Source organism: Stenella coeruleoalba (assembly GCF_951394435.1).
Source record: "Stenella coeruleoalba genome assembly, chromosome: 19".
In the NCBI taxonomy this organism is placed as follows: Eukaryota; Metazoa; Chordata; class Mammalia; order Artiodactyla; family Delphinidae; genus Stenella; species Stenella coeruleoalba.
Window position 1 is genome coordinate 50,030,196 of NC_137165.1, and position 25,324 is coordinate 50,055,519.

At 41.6% G+C, this 25,324-nt stretch overlaps 1 protein-coding gene across 2 annotated transcripts in view; it reads right to left on the minus strand.

Moving 5' to 3' along the window:
* Positions 1 to 25,324, minus strand: part of RPTOR (regulatory associated protein of MTOR complex 1) — a 346,910-nt gene that overhangs the window by 163,061 nt on the left and 158,525 nt on the right. For both annotated transcript variants that reach the window (XM_079903606.1, XM_079903605.1), the window contains exon 5: positions 9,305 to 9,451. In XM_079903606.1, the coding sequence (XP_079759732.1) occupies positions 9,305 to 9,451 (147 nt within the window). The remainder of the gene's footprint in view (positions 1 to 9,304; positions 9,452 to 25,324) is intronic.

Genomic DNA, 25,324 nt, shown 5'->3' on the forward strand with positions numbered 1-25,324 from the left:
TGTAGTTGATATACAACATCGTATTCATTTCTGCTATACAGCAAAGTGACTCAGTTATACATATATATAAACATTTTTTTCTTATATTCTTTTTGACTATGGTTTATCATAGGATATTGAATATAGTTCCCTGTGCTATACAGTAGGACCTTGTTGTTTATCCATTCTATATATAATAGCTTACATCTGCTAACCCCAACCTCCTACGCCATCCCTCCCCCTTCCCACTCCCCCTTAGCAACCACAAGTCTGTTCCGTATGTCCATGAGTCTGTTTCTGTTTCGTAGATAGGTTCATTTGTGTCATATTTTAGATTCCACATATAAGTGACATCATACGGTATTTATCTTTCTCTTTCTGACTTACTTCACTTAGTATGGTAATCTCTAGTTGCATCTATGTTGCTGCAAAGGGCATTATTTCCTTCGTTTTTATGGCTGAGTAGTATTCCATTGTATGTATATACCATATCTTCTTTATCCATTCATCTGTCGATGGACATTTAGGTTGCTTCCATGTCTTGGCTATTGTGAATAGTGCTGCTATGAACATAGGGGTACATGTATCTTTTTCAATTATACTTTTTCTGGATATACGCCCAGGAGTGGAACTGCTGGATCATATGGTAATTCTATTTTTAGTTTTCTGATGTACATTCATTTTCATTCAGTTAATGTATTTTCTTTAATTTCCCTTGAGACTTCTAACCCATCAATTACGTGTTCTTTTTTTTTCTGAGATTTTTCTGTTGTCTTTTTATCGCTGACTTCTAGTTGATTCTACCATGGTCAAAGAGCACACTTGTGCGGTTTCACTTATTTAAAATATGTTGAGGTTTGCTTTATGACCCAGGATATGATATATCTTGATGGATGCTCTATGGACACTTGTGTATTTTGCTGCTGCTGTTGGTTGGAGTGTTCAGTTACCGTCAATTAGATCTTTATGATTGACATTCAACAAATATAACTGTTTCATCTTCAAAAGAAGATAGCTTAATTTCCTTTTTCCCAGTCTGTATACCTTCTGTTTTTTTCCCTTGCCATATTGCAAAAGTCTTATTGTATAATGTTGAGGAGGACTAGTGAGAACTAATATCTTTTCCTTGCTTCTGACCCCAGTGTTAAGAAAAACCACTTACCTTCTTGTCCCTCCCCTCAAGTGGGTTGGTAACTTCCCACCTGCCCTTCTCCCCATGCATGGCTCTGTGATCACCCAGTTTAGTGCTGCCATTTTTCTGGTTGCCACCAGAAACACCATGGTCTGTGCTACCACAGATCCTTTGTGAGAGAACATCGGGCCATTACCTCCATAGCCTCTGGCTGATGGAGGAGAGGTCCTCCTGTGATAGCGAGCAGGACCATGCAGATGGGTCCTGCTGGGAACCACAGTACCCTCACGATATCCCAGGGTGTTGGTCATGATCTGGGGTCCAGGACATTAAGCAATTTCTGGCATATTTTAAAATAGACGAAATTAGGAAAAAAAATTAAATTCTAAGACTTAACTTGAAGAAGCTCCCAGTTTTATGATGGCTGCAAAAAGTATACTATATTCATGGATTTGGGTGAATAATTTTTACTTTGTTTCTTTTTACATTTCATACAAATCAACCAAATATTAAACATATTCAGTGAATCATAGATACATCTAAGGAAGACAACTAAAGGTAGTTTATTCGAATGTACAGTTATTTATGAGACCAAATCCATAAATAATTACTAAGCAACTACTTCATATGAAGCATCCTTGATAGGTTTACATAATAGACTTAAATACAGCTGACAATGCCAATAGAAGAGATACTGCAAGACAATACATAATTAATTGTCAAATTAACTGCATAAAAATTTGCTATATGAGGTCAGCTGAGAAAGATTTCAGGCTCAGGGAAGTAGAATTTTAGTTATACCCTGAAAGTTGACTGTATTAATAATACAATTTGCTTGTCTGTGGATTTCATTTAATCTACAGACAAGAGATGAGAGTTCCTGAATTTTTAATGCAGCGAAATCACTTTTCTTTCACCCAAAGCTTTCAAATTCCAGGACTAGGAATAGTAAAAGGTGCCAACAGAAAAAAACTGGATCTCCTGGTACAAACTGCAGAAGGGATTGTTCACAGGTGCATAGTAGCAAAGACTCTGGAGACTGCTTATGTACCATCCTCTGTTGCACAGGCTGATGACTGGACTAAATGTAAAAAGTGCTCTGCAAACCACAAAGGGTCGCACAAATAAAAGGCGGTAGTAGGTAGTGTCCATCAGCTAAGGCCGTCAGGTGTTCTGGCCTCCCCTGATGCTGCCTCTCCATCTTGCACGGCCCCCTCCTCTCTCACCAGCTCTCAGTGGCGGTAAGGGTCCTGATCTTCTAGAGGCTGCTTTTCTCATCAGCGTGTTTCTGTGACCCCTTCCACTTTCTGGTTAGCACGTCAGCTCCCAGAGCACTCGGAGGACCAGCCTCCCATTCCACTCTTCATTTCCATCATGGCTTTATTTTCTCCAGCGGGGTGCTCTGGGTGGCTGTGTGCAGCCCAATGAAAGGGATTTCTGCTGTATTTGTTTACAGGTTTACCCCCACTTACTCTCCTATAAACAGTGGAAATGGTAGCATTTCTCCTTAAATTACAAATGTGTGTGTGCTGTGGAGGGAGTGTTTCAACTACATAATACGTTTCTTATTGATATTTGTTTTGAAAATATTCACTCTTAAGAATTGTTACAGCTTGCTATATAGCTTGCTATACATAGAGTATAAGGTACAGAGGGGTGAACTTGGCCCGCCTTTATTAAAGAAAAGGGCATGGACCTGCACAGAGTGTGTGCAGAGAAGCAAGCGGGGAAGGTGGTTCACCGCTGAAGCCGGGGGTGGCGCAGCAGGATGGCGAGGCTCCCCTGAAGACCTACCATCAGGACAGCCCCCTGCTCGCCCTTGTGCCCGAAGCCAGGTGTCCTGCAACCACCACAGCCACCCCTCCCCAGGAAGCACGTGGTGGTATTCTTCTTTAAAGAGAGTTACTGATGTGTCTGGGGAAAACTAGGGTGGCTAGTGTCGTCACCGGCTCCCAGAGGTAGAATGCTCTCCGCACTGTGAGCAAGGGTGCCCCAGGAAGCCACCTGCCTTCCCCGCCATGGGCACACAGCAACAATGGGTAGCTTCCCTTCAAATTAATATCATTTAAAAAGTAAAGAGAAAATAAATAAGATTATCACATAACAGACTTCCTGTTTCCCTACTACCTACAAATGGTAACTATGAAGCTATAGAAGAGAAAGAATGGAGACATGAAAAAAATTATAACGTTAAAGCTAGAGACAGACAAGCGTGAGCTCCGTGTAGAATCAGCACCGTGGACCCCTGTTTTGTAGCGTGAACACCCCGACAGCAAGTCCACGGAGAATGTTCACAAATTCACACACACAAACTCCATTTAGTAAGCAGTCATCCAAGACACATACCTTTCTAAAGATAACCTTAGAATTAACATGTGATATTCAAAAATCACAGACAGACATTGTAACACTACAAGTATTAACCTTAACACAGAGCGTCGACTTCTGTTGGGTTGGCCAAAAGCTTCGTTTGGGTTTTTCCATAAGATGTTACGGAAAAACCCAAACAAACTTTTTGGTCAGCCCAATATTTTCGAATTCCACAGACATCCACACAACGTGCTATCTACAACAGTAGCAAAGGAACCACAGGTTTCCAAATATGAATTCTCTAGTTCTATGGGATGCACATTTGACATTTTTTGAAGAAACCTGAAGATTTTGATGTTAGTCATTTCTGTTACAATTAGTTTAAACACTTGGCATAAAATTTAGCCACACTGATGAATACATGAGAATAATGTGTCATAAATATCAAGTCGAATACAGGATTTCAAACGGAAAATAGGGTGGTTAAGTCACTGCGAATCCAGTGATGCTGCAGGACCAAGCCTGTTTCTGTGAAAATGAGTATCCACTGGACAAGGTCCTGAGCTGCTGGATGCTACTGCTGGAGCCAGCAGGAGTGGGTCACACAAGGAAGTTTACAGATTGTCAGATCAAAACATGATTCGCGGAACTGCCCTGGCGGTCCAGTGGTTAAGACTCCTTGCTTCCACTGCAGGGGGCATGGGTTCAATCCCTGGTCAGGGGACTAAGAACCTGCACGCCACGCGGTGCAGCCAAAAAAAAAAAACAAAAAAAACAAAACAAAAAACAAAACAAAACGTGATTCATTTGGAGGCATCATGAGAAAAGCCTTGCCAAGTACAAACAGGCAGTAAGAGGAGAGAATGGTGCCACCAGAGTGATGGCCTGAACCTCAACAACAGACTCCCTCAAAGCATGTCGACCATCCTTGGGGGAAGAAATTGTCCCACCACCGCTGTGGCTGCCACCGAGAAACTATCTGGGCTCCCATCCTACACCAACGAGGATGATCGTGCTGAGGATCAAGTCTTACTGGGATACAGCTCAGCCCCATCAGTCTCTGTAAAAGAAAGGCAATCCTGTTCCCACCACCAGACACCAACTCACCTCCCTGCCTCCAAAGAAAAAGAGGAAAAGGCCGAGATTTGACCCCTGCTTCATTGCTGTCTTCAGTGAAGAGAAGAATCATAACTGTCCGTGGGAAATATTCAATGGAAGTAGAACTAATGGATAAAACTTAATAAAGACTATTTCAGAGAGAATCCACTGAAGATTTAGTCTCCTCTTCTAGTTACAAAGATTTTATAACCAAGATAAAAGCTGTTGCAAAAAAAAAAAAAGAAATCTGAATTCTCTCTTTCTCTCTCAACATATATACCGTGTACTGTGGATATAAATACTCCTTCTCTGGCTTTTATCATGAATTCTTGGTTATGGCTACAACAAGGCCACCTTCTCATCTATTGCAAGAAGTAAGAGTGATATAGTTTAGTGAAAACAGCCTAAAATTCCATACCCAAACTGTCCATAATGCATGTGGACAAAATGAAGACAATAACACATGCAATATAGCTGACACTCACTGTCAGACAGACCAGTACTCATCCCAACTCCACTCCCTTTTGCCACCCCCTGCCCCAACTATGAGGGGCGGGGCACATCGCATATGACCCAGCTTTAGCTAATGAGACATAAGGGTCTCATATCTGCACTTGCTTTCCTAACAAGAGAGACAAATGTGATAGCTCTGCCCTGTCCCCACCTCATCCAGGCTCAACGTGGAAGAATGTACTGTAACCATCAAGATAAAACATCAGAGTGTAGAGATTAAAAACAGCCTGGGTCCCTAATGGTACCGCTGAATAATTAAATCATTTGCCTCAGAGATCTTAGCAAAAATGACAAACTGTTACTTGTTCAGAAAGAAATAGTGAGATTTTTCATTACTTTCAGCTAAAAGCAGTCCAAATGCAAACACTTAAAGCCTGAGAAAAATTACTCCCATACATCAGTTCTTGGGTTGTTATTTGAGGATTTGCCCTAGCAGAACAAAGGAGAAAACTGAGAAAGAGACAGAGGTGGGATCTAGAAAACAGTGGATGCTTCCAGGAGAGTGATAAGGAGAAATCCCAGGATGACAGCTTTGGAGCAGGCCCATTTAGAACAGCTGATTGAAGCAGGCAGTGGAGAGCTGGGAAAGAAGAAACTTTGGGAAGAGGTATATTCTGAGATTCAATACTACCCTTGCAAATTTAGGAACTGAGGAAATGTTAAAGATCTAATTCAATAAGAAAAGAGAAAATCTTCAGGAAAATCAAAGAAACAAAAACTGTTATAAAAATGGAAAGCATAGCACCCTATTTAGCCATTCAATGAACAATATTTACATGGTCATAATCAGGGAGTTGAAGTTTAATATTTGTCATATTTTAGAATCAACTCATACACAAAGCATGGGGACTTAATTATGGTCAGAGACTGGAGAATAATCATAAAAGTGCAGATGACAGAAGTTGGAAAGGTCCAGAGGTAAAAGAAAGTCCAAGGAAGCTAAGAACCTAAAGCCAGAGGATAGTACTGATTACTGTCGAAACTAGAAATAAAAACGTCAGGGTATTATTTCAAATTGCAAAGGTTACAAAGTATAGGGAATCCAAATGTAGTGACACAACTAAATTGCAGTGGGGAAACAGGAGGGGGCAGTTAGTGACTCACCCTCTTCAATTTCTCTTTAGAATTCACAATTTAATACAAACAACAAATATGACTTAAAACTATGTAACATGTCTCTTTACTATCAAAGTTCTATATAATTTCTCCAATTCTTTAAATAGAATTTACTAATGGCAACTCTGTTTTTGGTTTATACAGTAGCAGAAAGCCTGATAATCTAAAATTTATGAATCAAGCAGTAGTAGTATAAGCATATTATTTACATTTATAGAGATACTCATAGAGGAACTAGAAATATAAACAGTTAAAATAGGTTCCCTATAGTAGCAGAGTCTTGGCCAAGGAGGTGTGGGCCAGGGCATATTTCATTCATTATAAACCCTTGGTACTATTTAATTTTTAAAATCATGGCATATACTAATTTAGTAAAAATAAAAATATTTATCTTAGGGCTTCCCTGGTGGCGCAGTGGTTGAGAGTCCGCCTGCTGATGCAGGGGACACGGGTTCGTGCCCCGGTCTGGGAGGATCCCACATGCCGTGGAGCGGCTGGGCCTGTGAGCCATGGCCGCTGAGCCTGCGCATCTGGAGCCTATGCTCCACAACGGAAGAGGTCACAACAGTGAGAGGTCCACGTACCGCACACACACACACACAAAAAAAATTTATCTTAAAAAAAAAACATGGAAAGCAGAGAGAACTGAAGACTTTCCTTAGTTTTCAAATTACAAAGCAAATATGACACAAGGAAAAATGTAGAGACCATTACTGAGGGACAGACATGCATTTTTCCTGGCTATGATGAAGTTTCAATTGTGTGCAATAATTTATGCCATGCTTTCATGGAGGCATCTTCTACTTCACCTGCAGTATTCCTTTGAGATGGAAGTCCAAGAATATGAAAGCTGATAACCCTCTCTTAAAATTTATGTCACTCATATTTGTGTTAATGTTTATTACTTGGAGGCTTTCTGGTCCAGGTAACTATTTTCTTGTATTATATTTAATCATTTTTACTCTCTTTATTTTTTAAACTCTGGCACAAACCATTTTACTCGCCAGTTTTTTTCAGTTTCATGTTATCATCTACCCAATAAAAGTGTTAAAATGTATCATAAATTTACAAAGAATCTGGCCAACTGCAGACAGGGAAAGAATTTTTTAAAAGAATAAACCTAAGAGGCCACAGAGGATTGCTGTTTCTACAGCAGATAAAAATAATAACTAACATGAACATTAAGATATTAGCTGGGAGCCAATTTTATCATTTTAATTTCCGCTGTTGATGCAAGAGACCAGCTGAACAACAGCCAATAATAGTAAGTGTAATGGAAAACCGTAAGACTTATCTGCACTGTAATTAAGAAAAGAATGAAGATAAAAGTCAGAGCTAATTATAAAACATATGGTATAACTTTACATTGCCATCTATTTGCCACTTCAGATAACATATTTTTCATTTATTCTCCTCCATTAGGAATTAGTCAATTAAACATTTCCCTCCTCACCCCAAAAAGATGCATGGAAAACTTTTTTGTCGCATTCAATGAAATGAACAGTTTCTTAGGCTGATTAATCCTTGGCAACATACAGAGAACATTTACAGAACCGACAGAGCAGATACTCCAAGTGCTAGAGCATAAGAGGGAAATGCTTGTCTTCTGCTGAGAAGGGTGGGAGAGGGACTATATTTAACATGTTTTTTTTGTTTTTTGTTTTTTTTTGAAGTACGCGGGCCTCTCACTACTGTGGCCTCTCCCGTTGCGGAGCACAGGCTCCGGACGCGCAGGCTCAGTGGCCATGGCTCACGGGCCCAGCCGCTGCGCAGCATGTGGGATCTTCCCGGACCGGGGCACTAACCCCGTGTCCCCTGCATGGGCAGGCGGACTCTCAACCACTGTGCCACCAGCGAAGCCCTATTTAACATGTTTTAATTAACAAAGGCGGATGTATTGGTCTTTCCTTAATCACCCTGAAGCTCATAAGTTGGGGATAAATATCAGGCTGGATTCTTTGGCATTTTTATTTACACATTTTAAATGGAAAACAAAAAAAATATTTTTTCAAGATTTATTACTTGATGCGAGGAAAAGCAATTACCTCTTGGTGCTTTGAGTTTTTAGCACTCATAAGATAACCTATCCCTTGGATAAACTTAGATGACATGCCTAAAAGCAAGGTAAAAATTTAATGATATAAAACTTGACCTTTCCCTTCTCTTATTCTAGAATGCAAATAATAATAATAACAATAACAACTTGTGGCACTGGGATAAAGGGTAATTTATCAGTCACTCTGGTGCAAAGTTCTGCATAAGGGCTTAATTTATAAACATTTTAATTTATAAAATATTTATAAATTAACTGTATGACATGTTAAGTTCTCCCAAGTAGAATTTCAAATTTTATTGCTGATTATTTCAGCAATATCCTCTGATGAAATGTGAAAAACATAACAATACATTAAAATTGGATAGACCCAAAAAGGCTTGAGGAAACATGTACTCAGTGCCATTTCTGTTCCTGAATTGAGAATTTCCTGCACTGCAACCAGTTGGAATTCATGACCCCCTGGAGGCTGCAGAATATTTTATTCTCACTCTTGTGCAGGCCATAGGATGGAGGCCTCTTAACTGAAAGTGCCTCTTCAGTTTCTCTTTAGAAGTCACTGTTTAATTCAAACATCAAATATTAATTAAAACAACCAAGTAAAACGTTTCTTCACGATCAGAGCACTACACAGGCTCTCCAGTTCTTTAAATGGAAGGCACCAATGGCAGCTGTAGCTGTTTTGTTTTCTGTATTTAGCGTAGTAGGGGTTTTTTCCAACACAAAAGACAAAAAAATGAGGGCAATAACTAAGATGCGGGTGGAACTGAAGACTGTGCCCAGACAGGGGTCCATTTCTCCGAAAATAAATGTGTCTGCTTTATTTTCACATTTATCTCGAAGGCAGAGCCCACTGAAGCACAATTCAACTCTATTAATTTTATCGCTTAATTAAAATTCGGATTAAAAATGATGCTGGGTAAAACGAGGTGTAAAAATAAGCCCAAGAGCTTGTCCTGAGTCCTTTCCAAGTTCTTTGTCGTGGACCCCACCACCTTGCGCTGAGCACTCTGAGCCCGCCCCACCCAAAGAAACAAAACCACAGCTCCAGGCCAATAGTCCCCCATGGCCACCCCCACCGCCCAGTGTGTTCAGGGCCTCACCTCCAGCTCCTGCTCCCTCTGCAGGGCAAACTGTTTGAAGGACTTGACAATGAGACCAGCGTTGGAGCAGTCGTAGACGAATATGGAGGGGCTGCCCATCCATGTCTGCAGGTCATATATAGACAGAGGGATGTACTGAGTGTAGTTCTGGAAAAGAAAACAGTGCATGTTTGTGACTCACACATGGCGAACTCTGCCTGCTCACCAGCACCTGCACCTCCAAGAGGGTCCCATGCATGGGGCCCGCTGCACAGAGCGTTCCTGAGCTGCCATCTCTACCCACTGTGAACAGCAGCAAACTAACCTCCCCACCATCTGCCCACACGCTGTTTCATCAGGTAGAACCGGGCGGTGGCACAGTTCAATCCCGAGCTCCTCTCCTCCCCTGTTCAGTTCTCACTGCCCCCTGGGAGCGCACTCACTCCACTGAGGGATTTCCCTCCACGTGTCCCACAACGAGGCCTTCACACCCACCCTTCCTCTCCCACCCTCTTGCAGCCAAACCACAGCTTTCTCTTATAAATCCCAAGGCTACGCATGCTACTTCACACCATTCCTGCTCACCCTTTACTCCGTAACTTCTCTGGGCTTATACAGCAGAACACGCTCCTCGATTATAAAGAAGATGAGCTCAGAAAAGTTGATCGGGTCCTCAAATGTGCATGTTTTTCCCTCTTGCCCCTTTAATTTCAGAGCTACCCATAAGCACTTTATCCTCTAGATGATTTAGATCACATTGAAGGAGTACAAATAGATTTGGCTCCATAATTTTTTTTTTCAAATCAGAGAACAATAACATATTAGCATGAATCTGCTAAGTGAAATATTTTTCTGGACACACTGTACTCTTCAGTACTTGAAAACACTCCAGCTATTACTGGTAAACATAGAGAGGAATGGTCCTCATCTCACCAGAGAAATGACTAAAATCCTCACTCAAAGGTAACATTTTTCTTTTTTTTTTTTTTTGCGGTACGCGGGCCTCTCACTGTTGTGGCCTCTCCCATTGCGGAGCACAGGCTCCGGACGCTCAGGCTCAGCAGCCATGGCTCACGGGCCCAGCCGCTCCGCGGCATGTGAGATCTTTGCAGACCGGGGCACGAACCCGTGTCCCCTGCAACAGCAGGCGGACTCTCAACCACTGCACCACCAGGGAAGCCCCAAAGGTAACATTTTTAAGCAATTCTTCTGCATAGAACGCCATCACTTATTTATCCTTCCTCAGGCACCAATAGTTTAAGTAGTGACACTCTAGCAGAAATCAATTCTGTGCACTTACAGTAAAGGTGACTGTGTTTCCTCAAAGCTAAGCCACAAACATTGCCTCTGGTATTGCCAAGAGGATTGTTTCTAATGCAAAGGGGAAAAGGAACAGAAGACAGAAAGACCAAACCAGGCCTGGAGAAGACTGTCATCAAGGTGGTGGCGGCAGAGGCCTTCTTGATATGCACACACGTCACCAGATGCAAGTCCCATCCCAGACTGGGAGGATGTGCCGACAGCACAGGTGTGGTGGGGCTGCAGACATCTCTACCACGAGGGGACCACCCTCTGCTTACGCTGTGCCATTTCACCTTGCTAAACTGCCATCACCTGGTGTCTTGTTCTTCGTCACTGCACGAGTAAGAGAACACTTGGATATGCTCTAAGTAAACTCTCACAGAAGGATTCTAAAGACGGCAGTTCTTCCCTAATGAATCTATAAAGGCAGTGCCCAATCAAAATACCATCAGGGGTTTCCTTAATGGAATCTGACAAGCTGATTCTAAAGTTAATGCTGAAGAGAAAGGTATAAGAATAGCACAACACAAAAAAAATTGTAAAGAAGGAATAATGAGTGAGGACTCACGCTAGCAGATATTAAATACACTATAAATCTATGGTAATTACAGGATGGTACTGGGGAAGGCGAGACAAACAAATCAACAGGAGGGAAAGCCCAGGAACAGAGCCACATATATAACTGTAATGAAGGTGGCATTTTAACTCAGCGAAGAAAGAATGAACAATTCAACAAGTGATACTTGTAAAATCCAACTAACCATTCAATATTGCCATCTGAGATTCCACACACAATCAGGACAGATTTTAAAAATAAATACAAAAGCAGAATAAAAGATTTAAAAATTTATTTTGGTGTAAGAAAGACCTTCTTAAACATATAGAACCTAGAAACGTTAAAGAAAAATAGAGCAATGTAAAAATTATATAATTCTGATAAAAACACATACCTGTGACAAGCAATTTAAGAAGAAAGTAGGTACAACATATGTGACATAGGCTTTATATTTAGAATGTGTGTGTGTATATAAGCTTCTGCTGCAGATCAACAAAGACAAAACAACAAAAACAATATACAATAGGCGAAAGCTTCACACAGGCAATTCACGGAAGAAACATGAATGATCAACAACTATAAAAGTTTCACGCTCTCGATTAATCATGGAAATGCAAATTACAATGAGAATCATCCATCTACCTATCTTCATCCAGCAAACTGGAAAGAAGTTTTAAGTATGAATAATACCCCATGCTGACCACAATGTTCAACAGGGTGCTGGCTTATCGTTGGTGCGAGTATAAATTGAGGAAACTATTTTTGGAAGGCAATTTGGGTGGTTCTTAAAATTTTTACTGTACATACCTTTGACTTCTAGGTGTCCATCCTATAGAAATACTTGCATTTGTACAGAAATGTACATACAAGGATGTATAATACTTTCACTGGTAAAAACCTGTAAGCTGTCTACATGCTACTGTGGAAAAGACTGCCAGTCTAACATCTATTTTTCCCCTCTTCATCCTCAATGCAAGTTTAGCTGAGCACAGTTCCCAGTTTCCTTTGCAGCTAAGTCTGATCTTGCAGCCCAATTCTGGCCAATGGGACATGATCAGAAATGTGTCTAAATTATAAGTGCCGCCCTCTTTCCCTTCCCAGGAGGAGTGAACATGGCAGAAGACATAAGCAGGGGGACAACAGAGCTGTGTGATGGAAGGGGCCTGGGCCCCATGTCATGACGATGCCACAGCAGTCCCAGACGGCCCACAGGGACTATCACAACCAATCTTGGATCCTAATATATCCAATATGAAGGGATCATTAAGCAAAGGGGGCCCATACACCCACGTTATGGAACACCATGCAAGGTTATTTATATGCACTGACATGGAGAGATGTCAGAGGCTTGTCATGATTTTAAAAATGCAAGTCTTAGAATCTCACATATAATATCCTGTTTTGTGTGTAAAGCACCACATGCCCAGCACTTAAGCTGAATGAAATGAGGACTCAGCAGAAACGTGCTGAGTGAAAGGTCCTATAAATGGTGCTGAAAGAAGAACACAGGACTGCTAAGGACTGCATTCTCTGACTGGGGAGGTGACAGGGGTGTGGGGTGGTAAGAAAGTGTCATATCTATTTCTTTTAAAACTTCTGTTCTCTTGGAACCTTTTAGAATAGAAATTACTTGTATTTTTTTAAAAGACAAAATGCACACAACTATTAAAAGGAGGAAGGAAAAGGGTAAGCTCCACGGTTCACTATAACATACTTTACGTTCAGTCAGTGTTTCATAATGAGCAGGCATTACATGTTATCTGCACAAGTAAAAAGGCTTCAGCACATGCTGCATTGGACAGAGCAGGACACAAGTCAGCGCCTCCCTGGGCCCAGCAGGGAAGAGCGCTCCTCTCCGGCCCTCTGCCCAGCAGCATCCCTCCCCTTGTTCACCTGCAGCCCCCACTGCTATGGGGGAGAAAAGGGCCAAAAGGAACCCTTTAATTGGGCAGGGACACCCTTACACTGAGAGGAGAAAGGATTTTAGCACCAGCCTGGGAAATCATCACATTTTTATATGCCAGCCACACTCTGCTGTTTATCTGCTTCCCACAAGGTTCTAGCTCAGTGAGGAGCGGCCGAATATGGCTGGGGCAGTTCTGACCCCATTCCTGCCACCACGTCATCCAAGTGACTGCTGGAAAAGGGCGATGCTGTCATCTTTGCTGACTTCTAGGTACAGCCCCAGAAGGCCCCAAAGGCAGCAAAGCAGCACGCAATAAAATATATTTTAACTGTGTTTTGAGGTCTGGCCTTTTGAACTAAAATGTAATTTTTATATTTCCCCCAAATCAAAAGTTACTTTCTAAATTTCTGAGATACAAAGGTAATTAATGGTGACTCATTAAAATAATAAAGCACTAATCCATCAGGAAACTCGTTAAGGGTTTTCCCTTTCATTCCCTGTGCCACTGGCTGCCACGGAAATGGTTCAAGTGGAGTTGTCAGCCACCCAGTCCCACTGGAGGGCAGAAGCACCTCCATTTTCTAATGCTTGTCCAAGGGGCAGCATACAAGGAGCTTTCGGAATTGGTCTTTAGCCTCATGATTTTTAGTTGTGAGAGGGTCTGGCACCTAATACCGTCCACAGGGATGCTCAGCCACAGAAAATGGCTTGGACCCACACCTCCACACAGATGGGCTGCATGGTGGGTGGCAGCCTCTGAGCAGCAAGGGCCTCTGTGGCTGAAGTGCAGACATCCCCAGCACTGTGGACGTTTGAGGTTGGTCAGTCAGTGTGGGGCTCATCCCGGGCACTGCATCAGGCTTGGCAGCAGCCCTGCCAACAGCACTTCCCCCTCTCTGCCCAGTTGTGACAACCAAAAAGGTCTCTGGACACTGCCAAACGCACCCTGAGGGGGAACCTCCCCTGGTGAGAACCAAAGCCTTTGAGGAGAGATGATTTCATTTAAAGCAGTAGCTGTATATCTGTAGTTTAGTAAGCCCGTGAAACTTGGAAGTCTGTTTTCCTTAGGGATACAAAATCAACTCTATTAAACCATATGGAGGAAAATGGCCTTTGAGAACGAATCCTTATTGGAACACGAGCAGGTGGATCTCATTTCCCATCTCAGAAGGATCCTGGGGAGTTTGTCAAGCTTCGGGCCAGAATCACGGTCCTGCAAACCTGCAAAGGGAGGCCTGCAGGATGACAGCCCTGGTGCTGCAGCGAGTGAACAGAACAGAAACAACACCTGAAGTGCAACTGTTTCCACCCTGTGCAATTATCCCTGTGTCTTCTAGGCTGAACCAACCTACGCAAGCTGGAGAAGTCGAAGTCCCCCATGCACTGAAGGCTCCCAGAAACACTCCACAGCCTTTCAGGCAATGGTTTGGTTTCTCCCCCCACCAAAAACTATGAGCACAGAGAATTCCTAATCAAAGCGTCTTTCCTTTCTCTTGAAAAAACATACTCAAGGCCATGTTTTCATTTCCAACATAGAAATAGGTTTTAAATAATTTATTCATTACACTCTACTTTATCTGTCAGGTTATATTAAACATCAAAAAAAAAAAAAGCCACATGCTTCATCAGACTGTCATCACAGCTGAGTCAACCACAGAGGCAGCCAAGCACTGAGCCCTGGGACAGGAGCTCGGAGGAAGGGCACTTTGTTCTCCAGGTAAAGCCGGCGACCTCCTAGGAAGCAACTCTCCATCTCCGAGCAGATTCTAAGTTCAGACAGTCCCTGACTCCCGATAGTTCAACTTATAGTCTTTGATTTTACATGGTGCAAAGCAACACACATTCAGTAGAAACCATACTTTGAATGTTGTTCTTTCCCAGGCTAGCGATATGCGGTCTGATCCTCTCATGATGCTGGGCAGTGGCAGCGAGCACAGCCCCCAGTCAGCCCGAAATCACGAGGGTGAACAATTGATACACTTACAACCATCCTGTACCCAGACAACTGTTCTGTTTTTCACTGTCAGTATAGTATTCAATAAAAATTACATGAGACAGTCAACACTTTATTATAAAATAGTCTCTGTGTTAGATGATTCCACCCAACTGCAGGCTAACGTAAGTGTTCTGAGCATGTCTGAGGTAGGCGAGGCTCAGCTATGATGTTTGGTAGGTTAGGTGTAGCACAGGTGTTTTCAGCTTTTGGTATTTTCAACCATGATGGGTTTATGGGGCATAACCCCACTGTAAGTTTAGGAAGGTCTGTACATCTTCTGCCAAAGAGCTCAGAATGTGAGTCAGAAGTCTTAGCCATAGTAAAATGGCATCCTCCTAAGGGCTTTCCGGTAAAGCCCCCAAGGATGCATGCTTCCTCTGACCTCACAGACAGGAACCACAGGCATATCTGGATGTGTCATCCTGGCTTTCCCTGGACAGTAAGGGCGTCTGCATACAGCTGTCCTCCGAGGAGAGCAGAGGAGCATGGGTAAGCAGAAGATTCATCTTCCTTCTGAAGGAACCGGTATTGGGAGGTGATGGCCCAGAGATGTTAGGTATGGGGCAATGGTACTTGTGAACCAAACACTGCAGGGTTTAAGTCACAAGCAAACTCCTAGTCCCTTAAAATCCTTAAGGCTGAAGGTTTATTGGCTTTGCTGATACTTTCTCTGCCTTTCCTTTACTACAGTTCAATAATTGTTTACCTTATGAGTAATGCTAAATAAATGTTATTTAAATAATAGAATTTATTGGTTTAGAAAAACTGTGCATCACTATCAAATAGATGCCTCTTATTCTGAATATATATATATTCAGAATGAATATATAATGAATATATATATAATGAACTATATAATCAATATAGTTCATTACTGAGTCTGTTGAAAGATGGATCATAAAAGTTTTTAAATGTGCTATTATCAAAAAGATGTATTTGTGATTTTTTAAAAGCAATATTTGTGCCAGACCACATTTAACATTTGTTGTAATTGTTACTTTATCCATATTGAGAATACAGCAGTTGTCCCCCTCTCCAAAAAAAGCTGTTAATTTTATTGTAAACTTGACCTTTCTAGCATTTTTGTGTTTGCTTGCAATAGCTGAAGACCATCAGTAAAAATTCTCTTTCTTCAGGAGAAGTGATAGAAAACTTTGGGCTATCTCTTTATAAGAGCTTTAAAGTTTTTAAAAAATATTGTTTTCTTGATGCTGAGACATAAAACCTTAGACCATACCTTAACTGACTTCTCAGATGTCCTATATTTGAAAACCAGATTTATGGAGGAAGGATTCTCAAATGAGAGTGCATCAGAATGGCCTAGAGGGCTCGTTAAAATGCAGATACCTGGGCCCCTCCCCAGAATAGGCTTCCATAAGTCTTGGGTGAGGTCTGATAATCTGCATGTATTATAAATTCCAAGAATACTGCTGCTACTGGTCTGGGACCTGTACTTTGAGAACCCCTGGTGCAGACAGTGCAAATGTTGATGGAAACAGAAAACATTCACTTTCCAGTTTTGGTGTAAACTGTACTTCCCATGCATCATGAAGAACACTTCCCTTTTTCCATCTATGATTTAACACTTTACATATAGTGATCAGGAAACACTTTGATGATAAGATGATACTTACATAAAAATATCCATTTATCCATGAGTCAACATGTAAGAAGGTTTTTAACTGTGAATTCAATTTCTTTGATTGATCTAGGGCTATTCAGATTTTCTATTTCATTTTGGGTCGCTTTCAGAAAGCTGTATTTTAAAAGGCATTTTCCATCTAATTTAAGTTATTAAATGTATTGGTATAACATTATTAACATTCCCTATCTTTTCAATGTCTACAGGATATGTGGCGATATCCCCTTTCATTCCTAAATGTTGATTGTATCTTCTTTTTTCTTGCTACCTAGCCAAAGACTTGTTAATTTTACAGATGTTTTCCAAAAACCAAATTTTAGCTCTAACTTTCTCTACCACCTGTTCTCTATTTTACTGATTTGTGCTCTTTATTACTTCTTCCTTCTACTTCCCTTGAGTTTATGTTGCTCAACATTTCCTAGTTTCTTAAGGTAGATATTTAGATTTTTATTTTAAGCTTTTCTTCCCTTCTGTATAAGGATTTAATAAAGCTATACATTTTTATACAAGCACTGCTTTAGCTGTATCCTACAAATTTTAACAAGTCGTCTTTTCATTATTGTTTAGTTTGAATTATTTTTATTATCCCTTGTGATACCTTTTTTCATACATGTGTCATTTAATTTCCAAATATTTGAGGATTTTCCAGCTAGCCTACAATTTCAGATTCTGTGGCCAGAGAATAGACTCTGAATGATTTCAATCCTTCAAACTTTATTATGACATTTCTGTGACCCAGCACAGGCCTTTCTTGGTGAGTGGTCCACCTGCCCGGGACAATGTGCGTTCTGTGGGCATTGGGTGCAGTGTTCTGTTAACTGAATCGGAGTGATTGATAGTCTTTTTTTTTTTTTGCGGTATGTGGGCCTCTCACTGCTGTGGCCTCTCCCACTGCGGAGCACTGGCTCCAGACACGCAGGCTCAGCGGCCATGGCCCACGGGCCCAGCCGCTCCGTGGCATGTGGGATCTTCCCGGACCAGGGCACGAACCCGTGTCCCCTGCATCGGCAGGTGGACTCTCAACCACTGCGCCACCAGGGAAGCCCTGATAGTCTTTTATAATAGTAACTGATTTTTTTTTAATTAGAAAAATGTAATATACCATGACTGGAGTTTTCCTTGTGAGAAAGTTTTTAATTATCAATTTTATCTTCAATTTTAACACCAGTTTTAACCTATCAATAACTGCCAGATGGTTACTCAAATATCCAACTAGGATTATGGATGTGTTTCTTTCTCTCATTGGCCCTCGTAATCTTGCTTTATGTATCTTTAACTCTCCTATTAGCCGTCTACATATTCAGGGTAGTTATGTCTTCCTGATGACCTGACTTGTCTGTCATTGTGAAATGTCTCTCTTCATCTGTGACAAAACTCCTTGTCTTGAAGTCTATTTTCTAATTAGTAATATGTCCACTCCAGCTCTCTTTCAACTAGTATTTCATGATATACCTTTTTACATTTAACTTTTATGTGTCTTTGTATTTAAAGTGCATCTCTTGCTGACAGCACAAAGTTTGATTTTGCTTTTTATCCAGTCTGATACAAACTCATGAAAAAAACAAAGAATGGGGGACATTTTAGAGGATAACTGGTCTGGACTCTCCAAAAAGTCAGTGCCCACTCTTCAGAGAATGGAAACACAAGTAACAGAATGGGAGGAAATATTTTAAAAACGAATTTCTGATAAAGGACTTGTACCCGAATATTAAAAGAACTCTTAAAACTGAGTAAGAAAACAAATAACCCTATTTAAAAGTGGGCAAAAGATATGGAAACCCCACCAAAGAAAATATATAGATGGCAAATAAGCATATGAAAAGATGCTCAACATCGTATGTCATTAAGGAATTGCAAATTAAAATGCGATACCACTATGCACCTAATTAGAATGGCTAAAATCCAAAACACCAGCAACAACAAATGCTGAGGAAGATGTGGAGCAACAAGAACTCCCATTCGTTGCTGGTGGGAATGCAACCGACAGAGCCACTTTGGAACAGAGTTTGGCAATTTCTTAGAAAGCTAAACATACCAGCTGGTCTAGCAATGGCTCTCTTAGGTACTTACCCAAATGAGAAGAAATCATGTCTATACAAAAATCTGCACAAAAGTTTAGAACAGCATTATTCACAATTGCCAAAAACTGGAAGCAACCAAGATGTCCTTCACTAGTGGAATGTTTTTCAGCGGTAAAAAGAAAATGAGCTGTCTAGACATGAAGAAACCTTGAATGCATAAGCCGAATTGAAAAAAAGCCAGTTTTAAAACACTATATACTATATGATTCTAACTATATGACACTATGGGAAAGGTAAAACTATACAGACAGTGAAAATATCAGTGGTTGCCAAGGGTTGGGGAGGACAGGCAGAGAGGGAGATATAGGTGGAACACAGGATTTTTAGGGTAGTGAAACTATCCAGTATACTATAATGGTGTATACATGACATTATGTATTTGGCAAAACCCACAGAACTGTACAAAATGAAGAATAAACCCTAGTATAAACTATGGACTCTAGTTAGTAATAATGTATCAATACTGGATCATCAATTGTAACAAATATACCACACCGAGGCAAGATGTAGGCCAAGTAGGGAGTGAGAATACAACTGACCCTTGAACAACACGCGTTTGAACTACACAGCTCTACTTATAAGCAGATTTTTTTCCCACTAAATACATACAGGACTACATGATCCTCAGTGGGTTTGATCTGGGGATTTGGAACTGTGAATAAGATGGGCCAACTAAGTGACTTGAGCATCCACAGATTTTGGTAACTGCAGTGGGTCCCGGAACCATTCCCTTGTGGAGACCAAGGGACGACTGTTATGTGGAAATTCTGTACTTTTTAATTTTCCTAAAAACTAAAACTGCTATAAAAAAAAATAATGCCTATTTTTTTTAAAAAAGACTGGCATGTAACTATGATAACTTACTGCAAGAAGACAATAAAATAACCTCACTAAAAAAAAAGTCAATAAAGAAAAATAGGCAAAGAGCAATCTCTTTTTCTATATATCCGAGGAGACTGAGAAAGATGACTAACAGTTCAATGCAATGCACGAACCTGGGCTGGATCCTGAATGCAAAACCAAATCAACAAACATAAAATGCTTACTAACACACATTTTTGAGGCAGTGGGAAATTTTGATTATGGACTTCATATTAAACAATATTATAGAGTTGATGTTAAATTTCTTGAGCAATTTAAGGGTATTATAGTTATGTACTAAAGTGTCCTTGTTTTTAGTGTCATGATATCTGTAACTTTCAAATGGCTAAGGCAAAAAATATTTATCTATACAGAGGTATAAAGCAAATGTGGCAAAGTGTTAACTGGTGAATATAGATGAAAAGTATAAAAGTATTCATTCTATTGTTCTTTCAATCCTTCTGGAGGAGGGAAAGTTAAATGTTGATTCTTTGAAAAGACTAATGAAATATACAGAAACCTCTGGTAAGAGTGATCAACAAGAAAAGAGAAAGAAGGTATCCAGTAACAATATCAAAAATGAATGAAGAAACATCACTAACCCAGACTCTGATAAATTAATAAGGAAATATGAGTCACGTTTTGCCAACAAATTTGAAAATTTAGCTGAAATGGACAAATTCCTACAAAAGTAAGTTAGCAAAGCTGTCTCAAGAAGAAACAGAACATCTGGATAGCCCTTTAGCAATGAAGGAAACTAAATAGGTAGTCAAAGATCTCTCCACATACAAAATACCAGCCCGACAGCTTGATTTGTAAGCTTCACCCAATATTCAGACAACATGTACTTCAAATCTCACAAAAACAATCCCTGTGTATCTAAGTGGAGCACTCCCTCAACTTATTTTCTGAGGCCACAGTTACACTGATTATCCAAAGACAACAAGAGAAAGAAATATTCCAAGCCAGTCTCACTCATGAACACCGATGTAAAAATACTAAACACAATACCAACAACAGAATTAACCCCTGTATGAAACACATAATTGATAAAGGCACACTAGGTTATCTCACAAAGGAAAGGTATATTTAATATTAGAAAATCATATACCTTTCAATGCATTTCCAGTTTAAAGAAGAAAAATCATACCGTCATCTAACACACACAGACATAATGGCTTGGGGAAAAGCAACATCTATTCATGATTTGAAAAAATAAACTAGGAATAGAAGGGCACTTTTTTAATCTGATAAGGGGTTTTCTTATTTTTTATTCTTTTTACAAATATCTATAGCAAACATCATACACTGACGCACAGGAGGCACCCCCTTCGAAATGAGGGGTGAGATAAGGACATGCAGTCACCACTCCACGCTCTGTGAGGCGTTGGAGGCACAGTAAGATATGAACAGTAAACACAAGACGGGAAGGAAAGAAATAAAACTGCCACGATTTGCACACCACGTGGTAGTCTGTTAAGAAAGTTTTAAAATATGTACAAATCATTAGAATCAATGAGAGAATAGCAAAATTAGTAGACATAAAATAAATGTACAAAAATCAACTGCCTTGCCATATACCCTGATAAAAACTTGCAAAATATATTTTTTATAGCAAACCTTTTTAACAACATCAAAAAATATAAAGTATCGGGCTTCCCTGTTGGTGCAGTGGTTAAGAATCTGCCTGCCAATGCAGGGGACACGGGTTCGAGCCCTGGTCTGGGAAGATCCCACATGCCGTGGAGCAACTAAGCCCGTGGGCCACAACTACTGAGCCTGCGCTCTAGAGCCCACGTGCCACAACTACTGAAGCCCGCAAGCCTAGAACCTGTGCTCCGCAACAAGAGAAGCCACCGCAGTGAGAAGCCTGCGCACTGCAATGAAGAGTAGCCCCCGCTTGCCGCAACTAGAGAAAGTCTGCGCACGGCAACGAAGACCCAACACAGCCCCCCCCCAAAATATATATATAAACCTTTATGAAATTATAAAATACTACTGATAAACGCTTAAAAGAGCATAGTTTGGAAACTCAACAATATAAAGATGTTGAGTCTCCCCCCATTAATCCACTGATTGGCAAGTTGATTTAATATTTTCATGGAAGATCAAAGGACCAAAAAGAACAAAGGAGGGAAACTTGCCTTCCCAAATGTCAAGAATCATTGAAAACCTATACTCATTAAAATAGTTTACGGGGGCTTCCCTGGTAGTGCAGTGATTAGGAATCTGCCTGCCAACGCAGGGGACACGGGTTTGAGCCCTTGTCCACTACTGAGACGGCTGGTGGTTCATGACATCATATTTCTTTTTTTTTTTTTTAAGAAGATGTTGGGAGTAGGAGTTTATTAATTAATTAATTTATTTTTGCTGTGTTGGGTCTTCGTTTCTGTGCGAGGGCTTTCTCTAGTTGTGGCAAGCGGGGGCCACACTTCATCGCGGTGCGCGGGCCTCTCACTATCGCGGTCTCTCTTGTTGCAGAGCACAGGCTCCAGACGTGCAGGCTCAGTAGTTGTGGCTCACGGGCCTAGTTGCTCTGCGGCATGTGGGATCCTCCCAGACCAGGGCTCGAACCCGTGTCCCCTGCATTAGCAGGCAGATTCTCAACCACTGTGCCACCAGGGAAGCCCGACATCATATTTCTTTTAATTCTACTTCTTTTATAACTACAGTTTTGAATCTATATAATAATAAAAATGATTAAAATCAAGTTGGTATCTAGGTACATACAACTACTGAGCCCGCATGCCTGGAGCCCGTGCTCCACAACAAGAGAAGCCACTGCTCACTGCAACTAGAGAAAGCCCTCGTGCAGCAACGAAGACACAACACAGCCAAAAATTTAAAAAAATAATAAATTTATTAAGAAAAAAAAAAGTTTACGGGCACAGAGGGAGACCCATGGAACAGAACAGAGAGCTCAGAAACATACACACTCACTAAGGAAACTTGACGAGTCCAAAGCTGGCATTAAATGATAACGGTATCCATTTGAAAAAAAAAAAAAAAGAAAAAAGAATTTGAACCCCTACCTAACAGTATGTGTAAAAATCAGTTCCAGGTAGATTAAAGACCCAAATTAATAGACAAAAATACACTTTTGAAAGAACACATAGTGGAATACTTCTGTAACCTTGGCATAAGGAAAGTCTTCTTAAAGAAGATACTAAATGCCCACATCCTAAGGGAAGACTGAACAGTGACCACTTCAAAATAAAGAACTCCTGGGCTTCCCTGGTGGCACAGTGGTTGAGAGTCCGCCTGCCGATGCAGGGGACCTGGGTTCGTGCCCTGGTCCGGGGGGATAATGCGTGCCGCAGAGCGGCTGGGCCCATGGGCCATGGCCGCTGGGCCTGTGCGTCCGGAGCCTGTGCTCCGCAACGGGAGAGGCCACAGCAGTGAGAGGCCCGCGTACCGCAAAAAAAATAATAATAAATAAAAAAATAAAGAACTCCTGTCTACTAAGGGACAACACAAGAGAACAGAAGCAAACAGACAAACCAAAAAACCAAGCCATAAACTCAGGGACATTTGCAATTAACAAAAATGGTAAAGTGTTACTGTCTAGAATATAAAGAATTCCTTCAATAAGAAATAAGAAAAAGACACAACCCAAGTGAAAAACAGGAAACAGCACTGCAAGAGGGGAAGCCTATGTGGCTGACCCAGAAACCAGAGGGCACCAGTCTCACAGTTATTGGGGTGACTGGATTGCACCACCACGCAGTGTTCCACCCCCCTCCACCCCCCCAGTGTTGGGAAGACATAAGTAATGGAAACACGCAGGCAGTTTAGAACTGTACAAAGACAGGACCGACCCAATGTCTGTGTACACAGGAGGCACTGGGAGGGCCATCAGCGGGGCTGAGGGAGGAAGCACAGCCACAGCAGTCGGGGGATGACCCTCAGCACATAACTGAGCAGGAATGACCCCAATCCCGTCAACTAGAAAACACCCAACCCCCGTGTGTCTGGAGAGCCCCCAACGATGGGGAAGCTATAAAAAGCATGGTACCGATCAACTCAGCACTCAGGGGCCAGTCACCTGGGAGGGTGGGGTAGGGGTGAGAGTGAGGAGGGCATGCAGGGACCCTGTAGGCTCATTTTCTGAACTGGCTGGTGGACAGCTGGTGGTTCATGACATCATATTTCTTTTAATTCTACTTCTTTTATAACTACAGTTTTGAATCTATATAATAATAAAAATGATTAAAATCAAGTTGGTATCTAGGTACATACAAGGCAGAGAGGGCACTATCCTGAGGGAGGAGCTGGGTCCAGGCCTCTTCTCCACTCTGTCTCCTCTAGGTCCCTGACTGTCCCGTCTGCCTACCTGTTGGCCACCTGTGGAAGAGTGGACGTCCCCTGAGAGTTCACTATGTGAGTGGTGTGTTGGTTACTTTAATCCTTCACTATGAAGGAGCTTCCACAATAAGGAACAGAGATCTAGGAAGTCTTCTCATTTGTCCATGTCCTGGGGCTAACAAGTGGTGAGGCTGAAGTCAGAACTCAGGTGTGATGAGCTCCTGTCCTGGTTCATGTGTTCCAGTGTGTAAGGAGCTGCCAGGTGGGCTGAATGCTCACACCTACAGGCACCACCTCTCAGAGGATGTGATAAGAGCCTGCAGCACAGGACCCAGGATGGTGGGAAGGGGTGTCGTTTACCCCTCACTTTCATTTACAGTCTTTAAAATATATATATATATATATTTTTTTTTTTTTTTTTTTTTTGGCTGAGCAGGGTCTTAGTTGTGGCACGTAGGATCTTCGTTGCTACGTGTGGGATCTTTCAGTTGTGGCATGTGGGCTCTTAGTCGCAGCACGTGGGATCTAGTTCCCTGACTAGGGATGAACCTGGGCCCCCTGCACTGGGAGCATGGAGTCCCAACCACTGGACCACCAGGGAATTCCCTTTTTTAAAAAAAAATTTTTTTTTAATTTATTTATTTGGCTCTGCCAGGTCTTAGCTGCAGCACAAGGGATCTTCATTGCTGCATGTGGGATCCTTAGTTGCGGCATGCGAACTCTTAGTTGCGGCACCTGGGATAGTTCCCTGACCAGGGATTGAATCTGGGGCCCCTGCATTGGGCGCATGGAGTCTTAGCCACTGGACCACCAGGGAAGTCCCTCATCTACAGTCTTTTGATTAAGGGACTGTAGGAGGCTGGCTACACTGACCTTGGAGAGAGCAGAGCTGAAGCCCTGTCTGCAGACTTGCTTCGTATTAGCTCTTTGGAATACTTATACCATTTTATCTTCTAGGAACATGAGTGATTCTCAAAGGAAGATCCCCAGACCTCATGACTTCCCTAGATAGCCACTTCATTAACGTGTTTCGCAAAAGAAACAACTCCCTGTGCCTGACTATTTTTCAACTTTTATCACTGAAATACAAAAGATCCCCAGGACTTCCCTGGCAGTCCAGTGGTTAAGACTCTGCGCTTCTACTGCAGGGGGCACAGGTTCAATCCCTGGTCAGGGAACTAAGATCCCACATGCAAGGCCAAATAAAGAAAGAAAGAAAGAATCCCCAAACTTCCACCAGATAACTGGCCCAAGTCCCTATTCAGTCTTCCTGCATTTGGGTTTGTGGAAACGGATTAGCCATCAATGGTTCCACAGAAGCTACAGGGGAATAGGACCTGTGGCCAACCAGCAAAACTTACAGATTTTCTTGTAAAAAGAGAAACAAATTCA